Source organism: Microchirus variegatus (assembly GCF_963457635.1).
Source record: "Microchirus variegatus genome assembly, chromosome: 11".
In the NCBI taxonomy this organism is placed as follows: domain Eukaryota; kingdom Metazoa; phylum Chordata; class Actinopteri; order Pleuronectiformes; family Soleidae; genus Microchirus; species Microchirus variegatus.
In genome coordinates, this window is record NC_139812.1 from 739,422 (window position 1) to 756,344 (window position 16,923).

The following is a 16,923-nucleotide window of genomic DNA, read 5'->3' on the forward strand; positions in this document are numbered from 1 at the left end:
GAGAATCTAACCCACAACCTTCCAGTTGAAAGATGACTTACTCTACCACTGAGCCACCGTCCCCCACAATTGTCTTTGGTACGATGTGCTGGGGTTTGAACCACCAACCAAAGGCCACCAGTTTAACCACAAGGCCATATGGTTGGCTACCCCAATGTGTATGTATGCATATTTACATAAACAAATGTGTATAAATATGTGGATATGTATACACACCCCCAAAATACATGCAGGGAAATATATATATTTACAGTAACCATAAATTCTGATGATTGAGCAACCATTTGTTGGTCAAACTGAATAAAGGCATGTCGTCCTGGATACAGACATAAAAAGCAGACTGGCGTAGCACGCTGACAGCAGGGAATCCTTCTTGTGGGAAAGGTCAGACTCTGCAGACTGATGAACGTCAAGTAAAGTGATACTGACACCGACACAGGGAAGAAGCTCTGGTGATGATCGATGAGACAGATAGAGGGCACACTCATGTTAGAATGCTGCAAGACCAGCTCATCTTTCTCCAGTTTAGGGCAATTAAGGTTTGCTGATATGATGCTAACCAGCCGCTGCACAATCATTCCGCACATTCCAGTCCTGAAATCACACTCTGCATACATTCCTCTCTTACTCTCTAACTAATACATTCAGGAGCTTTTGCAACACTTCAGGCAAAGCAACTGACAACTGACCGGGGGACAAAAGCTGAGAGACGACCCATGAAAATGGCTGATTAACTTGAGCTGGTTTCACACCTGCATTTATGTAGGTCTGTAGAATGCAAATGTCTGCAAAAGCAGCTCTGGATTTTTCCCGAGTCAAATGTGGCGATTTCCGTAATTCTCCTTGTGATGTGAATGCATCTGACTCTGAATCTGCATATGTGAAAGGAAAATGTTCCAGTCATATGAGAGAACAGCTGTTTATTCTTTCTTTCAGCTTCTCTCTCTCTATGAGTCGCCACAGCTTATGATCTGCATATTTGATTTGACAGAGTTTTGCTGAAATCCTTTCCCAACCCTCCCACATTACGGGCTTGGGATCAGCAAAGGGTCTCGAAGCCTTTGACTCAGTAAGGATTCAAACCAGCAACCCTCTGGTTTCAAGCTTCCCTGTAGTATACAGAAATACTTTTATGGTACTCTGCTTTTGTAAAGCAGATACAGAGATTGTCCTCTTTGCACATTGTATGTTAGAAAAAAGATGCTCAGAACACGTGAAAAAAAAAGGTTGAAGAATTATGGAGAATTAAAGACTGGAAACTGTTTTGCTCCAATGTTCCGTTCAGGATTTTTATTTTTTTTACAGGTGTCTGGCCTTGTTTTATGGTGGCCGTCATCTTGTACAACCATGTTTCTACACCAGTGCAAATGCACTCATTGATGCTCCCTGTGTGTAATAACAACTCTGTGACTCTGCAGCGTCTTCAGTTACACAGCACCATAGCACTGGCTTACCTTGGTCAATTAGGGTGATTGACAGCTCGTTTTAAACCTCTAAACCAGTGGAATCAGACCCTGGTCTCCAAATGCATGAGAATCACTTAATTAGAGAGTCAAAAGTACATAAATGCATATGATGCATGCTTTTTTTCCCGCTCCTGCTGTTTGATCCATCAGCGTTTTAACTGTGTTTAATTTAATATAATTTGTTACCTAATAAATCTCAAATGGCACAGATGGTGCCAAGCTGACCCATCAGAGAGAACGCCCAGACATCTCTTTACTAAAACCTCTGTAATTTCACTCTGCTTCACTTCAGCAGCATCAGACTTTGCACAGCTCATGTCCGCATGTTGTTACATGACCTCCATGTGTTTTTAAGCTCCTACTGCATATTTTAAAGGTGATATTTACTTTAAAATGCAATATTTTTAGGCGAGAGAAAAAAATCCTTCAGTTATGCTGTGTTCCATGTACATTTACTCTGACACAGTGGCATCTACAGTGAAACTTAAACCGCTGGTGAAATGATGTAATGAAGTGTTATCTTCATTTTGATACCAAGATAATCCACATAGAGCTTGTAACTGCAGAGGTTTACTCTATTTAGTTTGGGCATGTCATTTTCGAGCAGGGACTACAAAAAGAGGGTCAGGGAAGAAGAGGTTAATGTACATTTCCTACTTATCGCAGGGTTATTTCAGTGGACTAAAGCAAAGACAAAACAAAACAGATAAAAATCAATGTACTTTTTATTGCTAATGGATGCTTTAAAGCCACAAATGGGCTTTGGTCAGGTTTTTACATTGTGATCATAAGTCTATAAGTAACCAGACTGTGCATACCATCAAACACAGCCGATTCAAGTAGATGGAAATAGAGGGTGAAAACTGTTGGCAGCCACAAGAACCACATTTCTGCCATTTCTAGGTCAAGTGAGGTTAAGCATTGGTGTGGATTCATCAAACCTGATTTTCTGCATTGAATATTTTACAAAACAAAGAAGGTTAGATGGCAAAGAGAAAGAGAATTGAAAGTCATATCACAAATATGGATATTGCAAAATCACGATGGAATATGCTGATATATTTTTAAACTCATATCTGTCATGATCACACTCTCCCTCTTCCCTATTATTCTGGCATGTGAGGGTTTCTGTTCCACTCTCTCTGCAGGAGATGTGGTTGACCTACTTCCACTGAGGACGCTGGTGATCACCTGCGGCGGCTCCTCCCAATCTGCTCCTGATCAGCAATCAGGAGGCTTCTTAAGCCTGAGCCGCCCGTTCACCAGCGTCAGATTGTTTCCTACACTCTAGTGGTAACATCTCAGTGATTCTCCTGTGTCTATCTACTCTGACTTCCTGGATTTCTGACTCAACGTTACTGTGTTACCATAGTGATTTGGTATGAAGGAATTTATGAAACCATCAAAGACATCCTTTTGATCGTATTACAAAGACCATTCCAACCATCAAAGACATCAAACTCAAAATTGTCCAGACTCAGTCCAGAAGAATGCCAACTGCCATAAAACCCAGTTATAAAACAAGTGCACAGACTATTGGGGATTTTAAGAAGAACCGGAAGAAGCGAGCTGAAGGAAAAGAAGAAGATTAGGAGGAGAATCCAGAAGAGGGCAACATTACAAATGCCAACTGCTGTAAAACATTAACCTTGATTATTTTTCTTTGGATATAACAAGGAATCTGTCGCCATCTTCAATCTGATCCGTTCCATGTCTTTGTCTTCAGTGGTTTAGGGCATAAAGAGGGTTTACATACAGAAGTTACCAGATTTAGATTTAATCTGTGTTCAGAGTTGACCCTCGTTGACCTTGTCTTCATACCAGGCCTGTGGTTTTTTCGGGTACTTGATTTAAGTGCTTAGATTTGTAAAATGATCTGTGTTTACTACAAGTTTTCTTCCCAACTGGATTACCAAAAGGTTACGTTCAGCGGGCTGCACATCACCCTCAATGATCTTAAAATGCAGATTATGGCCAGGGAGGGTCTCAAGGCCACAAACTGTGACCTGCAGATCACAGATGCACAGACTCAAGAAGAACATACTGGTGAGGCCCATATTCCGAAATACTCATCAGTGGTTGTCCGCCGCACTCCAGTTTTTGGAGGAAAACCTGCTCACAGAAAGTCAATGGATGCATGTACCCACCAAGATCATTCTAAGACAACTATGATGGGATCTTCGAGACCCACTTTTTCTTCTCCCTCTTCGTCACTTTCCAAGACTGCTAATCTGGTTGATACCAATGCATTAGAGGAAGATAAGATTAAAGCAATGATGTATCAGTCTAGCATTCAATTTCAAACTATTCATCACTCTAACAAGGGAGTTTGGCCTCCACCCCCTACCTATATCTGCTATCGCTGTCTAATACCAGGTCACTACATCCAGGAATGTCCCATGCTGATGGACCAGGATGAGACTGTAGAAGGTCCAACAACATTAAAGACCAGTAAGGGTATTCCTGTGAGTTTCATGGTGAAAACAAAGCCTGGAGAATATATGATACCTGCAATAAATGTGGAAGCATATGCACAAGGAAAGAAGGACCACCCTCCCTTTGTTCCACACAAGCATTCATCACCTGAAGACAATTCCGACCCAATCCCTGACGAACTCCTCTGTCCAATCTGCAATAACCTGATAACAGATGCTGTAATCATACCCTGCTGTGGAAGCAGTTACTGTGATGAGTGTATCCGAAATGCCTTGTTGGACTCAGAGGAGCACACCTGCTTCACATGCATGCAGTCAGATGTTTCACCTGATAATCTCGATGCCAACAAATTACTCAGAAAAGCTGTGGAAAACTTTAAGAATGAAAAAGTATGCACTAAACATGCACAAAAGCAGGTCCAACATGCAGCCCTGCCGCCATCAAACTCTCAGTCAATCAGTGTTCTGCTCTCAAAACAACACGACCCATTGCTGGACACTGTTAATCAACCACACACTCCAAGTGGGCCCAACACTGCAGCTCAAACACAGGTCCAGCCGACTGCATCTACTCCTGCTATTAACACTGCAACTCCTCCTCCTCTTCATGTAACTGATGACAGGTATGTCGTTTCAACATTCTCTGCACCTGCTCCTCCAGTATACGTATCTTCATGCCTATACCTGCCCCCACCACAACACCCATACCCACCTCCATACACCTCTGGTCCTGGTATCACTCCTACTACTATAGGTTACCAGCCCCCACCAATGTATGCTCCTGGACCACCAGGCCACATCCATCCCTGGGTTGCCCCTGGTATTGAGCCCCCTCAAACCTGTCTTGCCCCATTTGTTTCTCAGCCTCCCCTCTCTAATTTCTACAGACAGTGGCACAGTCATGACATAGCTACATCTAAAGGAGATGGATTGTCTAGATCCTTCCACAACAAACTTATAGAGTTCAGAAAAACACCAAAATTGTCTTATTCCAGGTCCCCATCGTACAGTCCCTCTCTATCCAAGCATATTCACACTTGCCCTAGATCCAGATCCAGATCGAGGACTTATTCTTACAGCCCCAGTCAATCCCACTCCCATTTACACTCCTATGATGGGTCTTTTCCCCACTCCCCAAATTCAAGATGTGATGGACACAGTAATGAATGCTCATGGAAAAGATCCCTTTGCCATTCAAAGTCTTACGGGTATCAGCCCTCTGAATCACCAAGGTTTTCTCCCTCTTATTGGGGCTGGGGGGAAGCCGAAGCAGCAGGACCATACCGATGGAGGTCACAGTCTCGTTCCCCTGATGCCTACTGGGGCTGCAGCCCTCGTGGACAGAAGCCACTTCTTTGGCAACTACCACCATATAAACTAAGGGGACAATATTCTGAAGGCAAGGAGTACTGGGAGAGAGAAAGGTATCTCCAATGGGAAAAGGAGAACACTGACTGGTGCAAAAATACTGCAAAGAATACAACAACCAATATCATTCACTAAGTCACATATCCTGCCACAGCAGAGACAGAGAGAGTGACATAATGTCCCCTTTTTCAAGAGATGATTCCCCCCAGATGAGTGGAAGAGGAGGGAAAGAAGGGTTAGGTGTTTTCTCTCACTACCCCACATGTTCTTCCTCATCAAGGACCAAGTTCTGTACAAAATCCTGAAAAAAAAAGTCTTGAGACAAAACAGAGCTCTCACATAAGTCAGCAGACAGAGGTGATTCAACTCCTGTCAGAGATGAACTGCTGGATGAAATCCCTTCACTACAGTGAAACACCTCCCCTCTCCTCAAAACCTCAATCTGGCTCTGAGGCAGCTAAAGCTCCAGTCTCTAAGTGGTGTTCTCAGACTCAAGCAAGACTCAGCAAGACTAAGAAGGAGAAGCATCAGATGGTAAAAGCTAAAGTGAAGACAAAACATGTGAAGGCAAAATGTGAAAAGAAAATGACTGGAGAAAGAACCCTTGAGCAACAAAGACTCATCATCCCCCTCTGCTGCAAAACTGTTAAAGACCAGCCCACTGTCCTCCCAGAGCCTAGCTATACCCCATCCTTATGTTCATGATGGTCCTTGATTTGGCCATAATGTCCAGAGAAGAACATTATGGGATCTTCCACCAGTCCCATGGACCATCAACTTGGACAACACTCATTCACAGACCTCTCCTCCTCAGTGGACAGAGATGGACCACTTTCACGATGCAGCAGGACAGATGGTGCTAGAAAAAGTGTATCTGCTGACCCCTTCACCCTTTCTCCATCCACCCCCCAACCCCATCCTTCCCTGCACATATGTAAATAAATTGTAGATAAATATAATCTAGTTTCCTACAAATACATCTGCCTACATCCTGTATGTTTTATTCTAAACTGCCATGTTTCACATTCAAGTGCAGCTTTTCTTTTTGGAACATAATGTACTCATTTTGACAATGTAGTAGTCAACCAATCTCTGTGAATTTTGGAGTTATCTACGGCGGCCCTGAGGTGCAAATCGCCACAACAAGTAGAAAAACACAACAACAAAACACAAACGGAAACACAGCGACCAAAACAGAAAACACAAACAAAACACATGCATCTTCATTCCTGCTTAGTAAAACACTCTGGGATGGATTATGAGCCAGTGGGCCCTGCCTTCCTTTCTTAGATGTTGATGATGGTAGATGTGTGCCTTAGCATTGGATAGGACTGATACCTTGAACCTGAGCTGTTCTGCTTCTGTTTGTATGATGTTGTTTATCTTTATGGCTGAATAATTGTCAATGATAAGATCCACTATTGGTAATTATTGTGGCATCCCTATTACAAATTCTTACAATTACCATAGTGTTATTTTAGTGCAATGTAACGTGTACATTTCCCTTAAAATCATACCAATCTGTGTATGTTATGTGTATGTGTTAAGGTGTAGGTCTATAAGGACACAGTCTTACCTGGCCCAGAGACAGTGTGGGGGGAACAGGGCCTGGACCAGCAGACTCTGGTAGACGTACAGACAAACCAAGTGGCCAGCAGTGAAGAAGCCCACCATCACACACAGTGCGTTGAAACCCAAGTGACTCATGGGAAGGTGGTACGCCCACCACGTGCACACGCCAATGAAAAGCAGGAAGTAGATGGCGGAGAAGGCAGAGGGTAGTGTGATGCCTGCAATGAAAAGAGAGGAAAGCTCAGAAAGCTGACTGCTCACTAAAAACTGACCGACTGTTCATTAAAGGGATAGTTTATTAAAATGTGAATCAGTCAGCATTGTTAGGCACATAATGATACATGTTTGGCACATTTATAGAAAAAGAAAAGTTGAAGCTGTTCTCTATGGGACGACACAGAATAGTTTCTTTTCTTCTCTGAGAGTCAATGGAGCAGTGGGTGGATCCGGACGCTGGGCTTCTGCATGATGATTGGAGGAACCAGTTTTTGATTGACTGCATTGTAGAAACATACACAAACAGCTGAGCCTTTTCTTTTTTGATTTTGGAAGGAAGTCTGTAGACAAATAGCTGCTCATTGTGTGTTATTTACTTGGTGACATAAGCACGGGAACGGGGGCTGCAGTCGTTTATCCGGCAGCACAAGTTGAATATTTTGGTTGAACGCCCCCTGTCGTTGCGGCGAATAACTGCAACGAACAACACAGTGAGTATAAATGCCTTATGGCCCGCTTTTGGTACCTCTACTTTTACACTGTCTACATAGACACATTAATGTCTGCCAGACTGTCTCATAGTGGAACGAGTGGATAATAATTTCACTCCCTAAGTATCGCATTATTGTGGTAATGATGGTCCTGGTAATATCAGCATTTGGTAACTGAGTTCTGGTACCTATAGATCTGTTTGACACAGTTCTCGTGTGAAACCCGGGGCAATAGAAATATGCTTGGTGATATAGACCATTTTCATTTGTATATGTACACTGTAAATAAATAAAAACACTTTTAAAGCATTTAATTTTTACAAAATAATTTCATTTGCAGAATTTACGTCAGAATTTATGTATAAATAACTGGGCTTGAAATAGGCTCTCCCTGTTTCTAAGACCAGCAACCACCACTGCTTTAGACCAATGGATAACATTGTCTCAGTTAGGAACTTTACTGCCACTGCACTTTTATGAACTACGAGTGAATTGTTGTATTATGTGAATTGTTGCAGTGTCTTTTATATTGCGTTGTCTGTACAGCCTTCAAATATTTTTTTCCTGTCTCCTGTCTATTTACATGTTGAGTTGATACATCACAGACATCAAGCAGCTACACATGGGGTGAATTGCTGCTGAATCCTGAGAGTCCAGGGTAACACTATGTTAATGTGAGACAGATCGTACCAGCCAAAGCCAGAAGGATGATGGCGACAATCCTCCCCAGGTCACGCAGGACTTTCCGAACCATGGCCTTCAGACGCTCGGCCATCTGCTTTGCTCTGGTTGCTGTGGAAACCTCTTCATCAGGGTCACCGGGCAGTGACCTCTCTTCATCTTCTTCATCTCCTGATGTCTCTTCCTCCACCTCCTCCACCTCCTCCTCCTCCTCCTCATCATCATCATCATCATCGGATATTTTATCTGTTGAGTCATTGTCTAGCTAAGGTGAGAAAAGGACAAAATTAAAGTCTTAATTACAAAAGGATAGAAAAGTCACACACTAAAGCCATTTCACACATGAAGTTTGTTGGGTGAAAACCATATTATTACTCAATTATCATATGTTGAACCAGTGTGACTACTTCCTGTTACCACTACTGACACTCAAATAACATATACAAATGTGTATTGTATTGTACAAGATTCCAATTGTAATCTATTTTTATCTATTTAAGTGTTATGGCATAAGTCTTATGTAAGCTGTAGCAAAAAGCAAAAGTCAGTGGCTCTTATTTTGTAAGCTAAGTTGAAAGGAAACTTATAGCTACTAAATCAAAATGTAATATAACATCATTTTATTTAAAATAATGTTATATTACATTCTTACATAAATCATTTTATTTAAAATTGATGGACACATAGCACCACCTGGCTTTCAAAATAAGAGCAACTGACTTTGGCTTTTTACTACATCTTATATAAACCTTGTGACATGACGCTTAACAATAAAAATAGCCCACTATTGGTATTTTGTTATTTTTAGTGAGTAGTATAGTAGAAGTCATACCCCAACTGTCATTAGCAGTAACAGGAAGTAGTCACACTTCACACCTGAGCAGAACAAATCCAGTTTGCGGTAACAGCTTGGCAATAAATGGAACACATTCCTTATTCTTATAAAATATCATTCACATTTTAATTGTTAATTCCCTACAATAATATATACATTTTGTCATTCCATAACTATCTTAATGCATTAGTGGTGACAGGAAGTAGTCTTACTTTGCACATGTGCAGAACAAATTGGGTAAAGCGTAATAAAGAATGCAGCGGGACAATCTTCTTCCGATAAGTTCTGGCTGCTGTACACTAAGGTCACATTTTGAAGTTAGCGATCACATTTTGAAGTCTGATATCACAGTTCAAAGTTCTGTAACACCTTTATTCTTTCCCTAATCCTTCTTGGTGAAACATTCTGGAGGGTCAAAGGCAAGAGAATAGTCATCCATTCATCCCCTGAGGATTATTTCACATGAGCTCACTCAGACATGATCCAGAGATTTAACTGTGGAGCTGACAGGAGAATGTCCAGAGCTACTTTAGGGGACATTTGTATTCATACGTAGAATCCTCCACTCAATCTCTGGAGAATCTCCGAACTTCCTTGCAGATCTGAGAGCAGCTGTGCAGACACAGAAGTCACTGTACTCTCCTCCTTTATGTTTACTACTAAGTGGTTATAAAAATCTGATTCAATGCAGAGCTCTCCTTTATTGCATATGTAAATGTTTACAGTGTTTAAGCCTATGTTTACGTGAATGAGAGGTTTTATGGGGCTCCTGCTCTTTAACACACTGCTTATTACACAGTAACTGTGTGTCTACTGTGTGGGACACGGCTGCTACCCAGAGATGTTGCGGTACACTGAACACACACAGACACACACTCTGCCATTTCCGTTACTGGATGTTTAGACGGTCGCAAATAAAATATCTAAATATAGAAACCTTCCTCCTAATTGTATGCACAGTAATAACAGCAAAACTGTGATGATATGTAGCAACAGGTGGCAAAGATGTTTCTAATTACAGAGACAAGAATGTCACAGCAAACATGTACTGCAAGTCAGAGAGAGGTCAGTCGTCAGCTTGGGGAACCCCTTATTATTATGGAATATGACAAATAATTTAGGGGTCATGCAGTGTAGTAGTGGCTTGCATTGTTGCCTTACAGCAAGAAGGTTGCTGGTTCAAACCCTGGTTTGACTGAGGGCTGTGTGGATGCTCCCCTGTGAGTGTGTGGGTGTTCTCTGGGCAGCTTCCTTCCACAGTCCAGAAACATGCAGATTAGCTGAATGGGGCAGGTAAGTAGATAGGCTATCCAAGGCTTGGATAGGTAGATAGGAGTGTAGGTGGCTGGGAAGGTAAGGTCTGGTAAGGTAGGGTAGATAGGAAGGCAGGTAGGTAGGCTAGGTTTGGGTAGGTAATGTTGGGGCCTAAGCCTGAGTCTGTAATCTATTGGTCTTCATGAGTAAGTCCTATATGCAGACAGAAAACCTGATTTGAGTTTAAACAAAGCCTGCACCCCCTCATTTGGGGGGCAGGTCTCTGTTTTATGAGTAACTAATTACTTTTAAAATGTGGTAACTGAGTTACTAACTCTTTACTTTTTTAAAGTAAGATGCCCAACACTGTCTGTGAAACAACAGTCCAGTTCGAGTTACGACTGGATGAACTCTGTGATCAGAAGGATATCTCTATCAAACTACATGTTTTTCCTTTCGTGTCACTCCCTTTCTTTTCTTTACCTCCTGTTTCACACAATTACACACACACACACACACACTGCTGCTGTTGCGGGCAGGTGCGTCTGCAGTTATAAAACCAATCAACGATTATTAGACTAAAACAGTGAAATATACTAATAATTCTGATATGTTCATACTCAAAACGGACGGAGCAACCTCCGCTCAAAATTCACGTCTAATTAATGGCAACGCTAATCTGTCTGTCGCTCATGAGCCACGGAGCGACAACAACCCACAGGACACAGAACCAAAAAAGTGGAAATAAGGGGGGTGTTCTCTGAAGACATGCTGTTACCTGTGAAACACGGGTGCTCTAAAACACCCCTATTAGACTTGGTACTTTCCTCCTAATGAAATTCACCATAAAAAAGTTAGAATAAAAAAAGAATAATTAGTCGACCAATCACAATTTTGGTCGAGCCAGAGCGTGTCGACCAATTAGTCGACCAGTCGACTTTGACTTTACAGCACCTACAATTTTCATTACGCATTAATGTTCTTTGACTGGGATCATCAAATTAACATTGTTATTTAACTTCAGTGAATCAAATTGTTATTTGATTTAATAAATTGTCTTTTAATAAGTATCTTTTGTAAATGATTACTGTGACACACGGGGGTTGAGAGAGTCAGTGCTCGGATTCATACCTTCAATACCGTTCAATTTAGAGGATTAGAGCTGGAGATCTTTGCCCAAACCCGACGGGACTCGGTCTGACAATGGCAATGTTAATCATGCTCTGGGGACAATGAATATTGTTGGGAAAATTGTTGGTAAGAAACTCTAGCCAGTTGTTCTTGAGGTATCTCTGTCTCTACAGGTGTTGGACACACTCATCAAAACCACTCCGCTAAGATCTTGCTGCAAACAAGGAAAACACAGCAGCATCTGTTTTTCATATCAACATGAAAAACAGTCAGAGCTTTGTACTGGAATATGTCTTTCACTTAGATTCCACTGTCTCCCTCTTTCCTGGACTACATCACTGTGTCCGTTTGTTTGTTTGTTTGGACAGTTGCCTTGGAAACAGAAAAGAATGAAAATTAAAAGGTGAACGATGATAACTAGAGCAATCACATCTGAGCATTAAGTCCTACAGCGATAGAGTTAAAGATAGCAGTAAGGGTGTGAAGGACCTCTTTATAAGACACACTTGTGAATTACACAATCTCTAGCAAAAACCCCAGGTGCTCATTTATAGAGATAATCACCACATTTACTTTCATACTGTGGGTTTGTAGTCACTCAAATTTCCAAAGACCCTCATATGAAAGATAAATTGGTAGAAAACGACCTCCTGACCTCCTTACATACCTTCATTATCGACAATTAACGAATGCTTCAGTTTATAAAGACCTCTGTGTTCTCTCCTCTCCAATTCCAGCTCCTCCTAACTTATCACTCCATACACCTGATCCATGTGTGCCAGTCACCCACTCACTTATTCCAGTATTGAAGCTCCAGTCTGATCATTACCTCCTTGCAAGAATGTTGCCTTAGATCATGGTGTTGTGCTCTGGCCATATCTCCTCACCAGTTGCCAATTTCAGTTTTTACTCTTTGGTATTCCTTTGTTCTCCTTTTTTTGCCTGCACATTTGAATCCTAAAACCTGCTTGTTCTGAGTATCACTATCACCTACAACCACTTTCATGTTCAGGTGGCTACAGAAATGTATGTCATATTTAATGCAATTTTAATACTATTATAATGGAAGTTGCCCTGCACCTTTCGATGTCCTCTGAATTTCAGTCACACTCTTACACACTAGTGTGTGTGTATTTATTAGGTTGCATGGACATATTTTGGCTCAAAACCATCACCGTGACAATGATGGTTGAACACATCATACATAAGCCATTAACATTTTTTTTTGTGTACATTACATTAAAAACCATAACACCAGAGTAATGGTCAGTACAGCTGGAGTTAGAGCCACCACAGTCAGCTGATAGGGTGATAGAAACTCCCTTGTGACCAGTGTTTCTACCAAGCCCACAGTCTATTCTCATACAAAGCTTGACATCATGTTGACACTATCAGCCACAAGAAAAGCAATGTTTGTTGTCTTTACACCAGCACGACGTCGTGCTATGTATCTCGCTAACGTGACCATCGGACACATTGCACACCCTGCCTACCGAGTAAGGATTCTATTCTCATTTATCATCAACAAATGTCACTGTATCAACTGGACTGGGCAACATGAATTGTTATTTTCTTTACAAATGACACAAAGATGTGAACTCATGGTCATGGTAATAGGGCTTAAGTTGAAATACAAAAAGTCATGATATCATGAAGGAGAGTCTGCAAACTGCACGCCAAAACCACGTTGAGGGTTTTCTAGTCTAGATGCCGACGTGTCTCTGGGCGAGCTACTCGTGACGGCACAACTTGGGGTTACCCGTTCACAAAGCTGTACGTAAATACATGTACACACACACACAAAACTTACAGATGTAATATTGGCAGCAGCCACCATTTCTCTGTTCCTGACCAATCTGTTGCAGAGGACGACTGTTAACAAGGCAACCACACACACACCCAGATCTGGACACAGAAGGCGGACCACATTCCAAGGGTCATCCAGGGGAAGCCTGCAAGACAAAGACATCCACCACATGAAAAGGTCCAGGAAGGAAATCTGATGAGTTTGTGTTGATTTTGTGCTTTTCCTTCCTTTTATTTATTTTATGTTTTCTTTTTTATGCCATTTTTTACCTTGTGAGATGGTATCTCTTTTATTTATTATGGTAGTTTTAAAAGTCCTTCACAAATAAAGTTGGATTGGAGTTGGTTTTTAATTTAGTTACTACATGAATGGGTTTATTTAATTTAATTTATACAATGCATTTGAGTTTGAGATCCCTGATTTACAGGTAATTACAGTTAAATCTGTACCCCCATGAGCTAAAATGGTTTCATATGTAACATCTACCCTACATTGTGCATATAGTGTTTTTGTCTGTTTATTCTGTGTATACAATACACTAATAGTATCATGTGGCAAATACGAGTGACAAAGGGTAAATATGGATCATATTTGACAATGACGGAGTGTTACGTTACATACCTGGACACTCCTATATGTCTGGTTATGGCGTCCCATTGTGAACAGTTGTCACCTATACCGATGTCGAGAGGAGGGTGCGTGAACAGGACTGTCTGAAAGCAGATATGAGCCAGAACAAACAGCAGACTGGTGCAGAAAACTGCTTGGATAAAACGACCTGTGTGACCTGAAAGACAAGAAAAAGAGAAAGAGGGTAGAGATCAAACATAAGCTCAATGTATAGTCAAAGATAATATAATACAGTATTATCTATCTATAAATTCCAGGAACGTCTGTCTGTCTGTGTGTTATTTGCATATCTCTCAATGGTCCGATTGGTTTGAAACTAGACTATTTGTCTCGCTACTGATACGAGTAAGTGCAGAGGCAAGTTTGACATTGTTTGAATAAGTAATGCAAAAGATAACGTGATATATAACTGTAAAAGAAGCACACATTGGCTTTCGCCACTCTACCGTAGCCTTTCCCCCTGTCACTCACTCAGCACTGTGGGCAACCAGAGAGGATAAGCGTGCTGCACGGCTAAGGCAGGCGACGAACGCAGTGCTCGACTGAACTGTCACTGAACTTTTGCTGTGCAATAGTAAAACACACAAAAAACTGATTTTGCACTAGTTATTATAATTGCAGTGTTATGCTATTTGGCCATGACCAGTGCTGTAATGACTTCCATCAGCTCTCAAGAGACAAAGTGGTCTGTCAGCAGTTAGTACTGTGAAAAGCAGAGGGGGGGGGGGGGGGGGGGAGAATTTGTTAAACTATGTGAAACAACATGTGCTTCTGTCCACTTCAAACATCCTCACCTAAAACAAGCTTAGCAGATGTATTTATGGTATATAATTTATAAAAGTCCTTATATTGGAGTAATGATTACAACCAGTTGTTACATAATATAACATATGTGCATTAACCCTCCTGTCAAACTGCCAGACACTCACACTGTCTGTCTGTTCCATTACTGATGAGCACTTGTCCTCAGCTCTTCCCCACATTTCCCAGTCATCTCATCTTCTTCTGCCCACAAACGTGCCCCTCATCATCATCATTACCCTCCTGCTGTGTAATCTCCCTCACTATGCTGCCTTCCACTATAGTTCCCTGCCATGTTGCCCATTCAGTCTCTAATTTCTGTTTGCACTGGCTGTTGTGTCACATTTATGGGAGCATGTCCTCCCACAAACAGATAAAACATTTCTGGAAGCCGTTGCATTTAAATTGTATGTGACATGTCGTCATGTAGGACTGCAGCACCAGTCTTTCCAGCAAATGCAACATTAACCAGCATGTTTGTGTCCAAGTAACAGAGGATACGGTAGCCCGATCCTGCAGATTTGCCCTCTACAACATCCGAAGGATTCGGCCCCTCCTCACAAAGGAAGCAACGCAACTCCTGGTTCAATCCCTGGTCATCTCCCGCCTCGACTACTGCAACTCGCTATTGGCTGGACTCCCTGCCCCTGCGACTAAACCGTTGCAACGTATCCAGAACGCTGCAGTGCGCCTCATTTTCAATCTACCCCAATTCTCCCATGTGACCCCCCTCCTCCGTGACCTCCACTGGCTTCCTGTTGCGGCCAGCATTAGATTTAAGACCATGGTGCTGGCCTTCATGGCCATCAACCGAACCGCACCAGTCTACCTCCAAACACTGATCAGACCACACACCCCAGCTCGAGCACTTCGCTCTACTACCTCAGCCGGCCGTCTGGTACCGCCATCCCTGAGAGCAAACAAAGGCCGCTCAACAAAGTCCCGACTCTTTTCTGCTCTGGCACCTCAGTGGTGGAACGAACTTCCGACCAACGTCAGAACAGCAGATTCGCTCGCCATCTTTCGCAAAAGACTCAAGACTCACTTGTTCAGACTTCACCTCGACCCTACATAGCACTAACCTAAAGTACTAATAGGTTCCTACCTTCAGCACTTGTATCATAGCACTTATGGAAAGTTCCTTTCTTGTGACAAATGTACTTATTGTAAGTCGCTTTGGACAAAAGCGTCTGCCAAATGCCCTAAATGTAAATGTAAATGATACTGTATATGGACTTCTCTGCCTTGCCCCTGTTGCTTTGTTGACCCATGTGGATGAACCACTAGCTAAAGAGTTTTGGCCTATTTACCATTTGTACCTTTCACCACACTACTGATTTTGTACAGTATGAATGAATGACTACATTTTTTAACTGGGAAGACCTACAACCAATCAGAGCAACAATCTGGATGACGCATACAGACATCAAATGTTGTGATGGCTATCTAGTAATTGTGTCTAATGACTTTTGCCTGTGGGCGTCTTTTTCAGTTGGCCAAATAAGGTGCAGTGCAGCAGCAGCATGTTGTCATCAGTGTAGAAAGATTGACCAACTCTATGGACTTACAGTGGTGGGTCATCAGGGCCAGCAAGGCCTTCTCTGCTGGCCTAAACATACTCAGAAAAGTACATGCATTTTTTGGGGTAAATATTATTAAATACAATTATTCTCCCTGTTCTGTTCTCTTTATGTCGTATTATATCCACTAGGTTGCGCTGCTTCCAGTGTTAAATATTACGGTAGGGTTTTTATCCAATCATATGTCAGCTAGCTTGTGTTCATCAGGTTGTATGAAATCTGCCCGAGACCTTCAGAATCAAGTAAGTGAATGGACACAGTCATTTGCGATAGCCAATCAGCTCTCTGCGACACCAAGGCAAGCTCGAAGGTCTTATGCTGAAGTTGACATGTACGTGTCCTGTGATTGGATAAGCACCGTGAGAGGCTGAAAGGCAGTATTTTGCAAATTATCCGACATTATCTGAAAAATACCGACAGCTATCGGTGTATATAGTTTGTTTTTTAATATGTTTGATTTTTGCGCTTTTTTTTTTTATTATTTTAATTTTAAATTTTATTAATACTTTTACTTTTTAAGAGATGCACTGGGCTCGTTCCTGTTGTTCAAACATGTAATTAGTCTTAAAGTATTTTATTGATAGTTATGGTAAATCCATTTTTAGTTATTCTCCAGTTCTTTGTCTTTTTCCCTTGTCTTTTTTCTAGGATTTTCT

General features: G+C 41.7%; 1 protein-coding gene across 2 annotated transcripts in view; it reads right to left on the reverse strand.

Moving 5' to 3' along the window:
- The window catches only part of piezo1 (piezo type mechanosensitive ion channel component 1 (Er blood group)), a 94,945-nt gene that overhangs the window by 50,443 nt on the left and 27,579 nt on the right, over nucleotides 1-16,923 (reverse strand). For both annotated transcript variants that reach the window (XM_083897529.1, XM_083897528.1), the window contains exons 3-6: nucleotides 13,878-14,043; nucleotides 13,260-13,401; nucleotides 8,239-8,494; nucleotides 6,846-7,059 (exon numbers count right to left, since the gene is read on the reverse strand). In XM_083897529.1, the coding sequence (XP_083753655.1) occupies nucleotides 6,846-7,059; nucleotides 8,239-8,494; nucleotides 13,260-13,401; nucleotides 13,878-14,043 (778 nt within the window). The remainder of the gene's footprint in view (nucleotides 1-6,845; nucleotides 7,060-8,238; nucleotides 8,495-13,259; nucleotides 13,402-13,877; nucleotides 14,044-16,923) is intronic.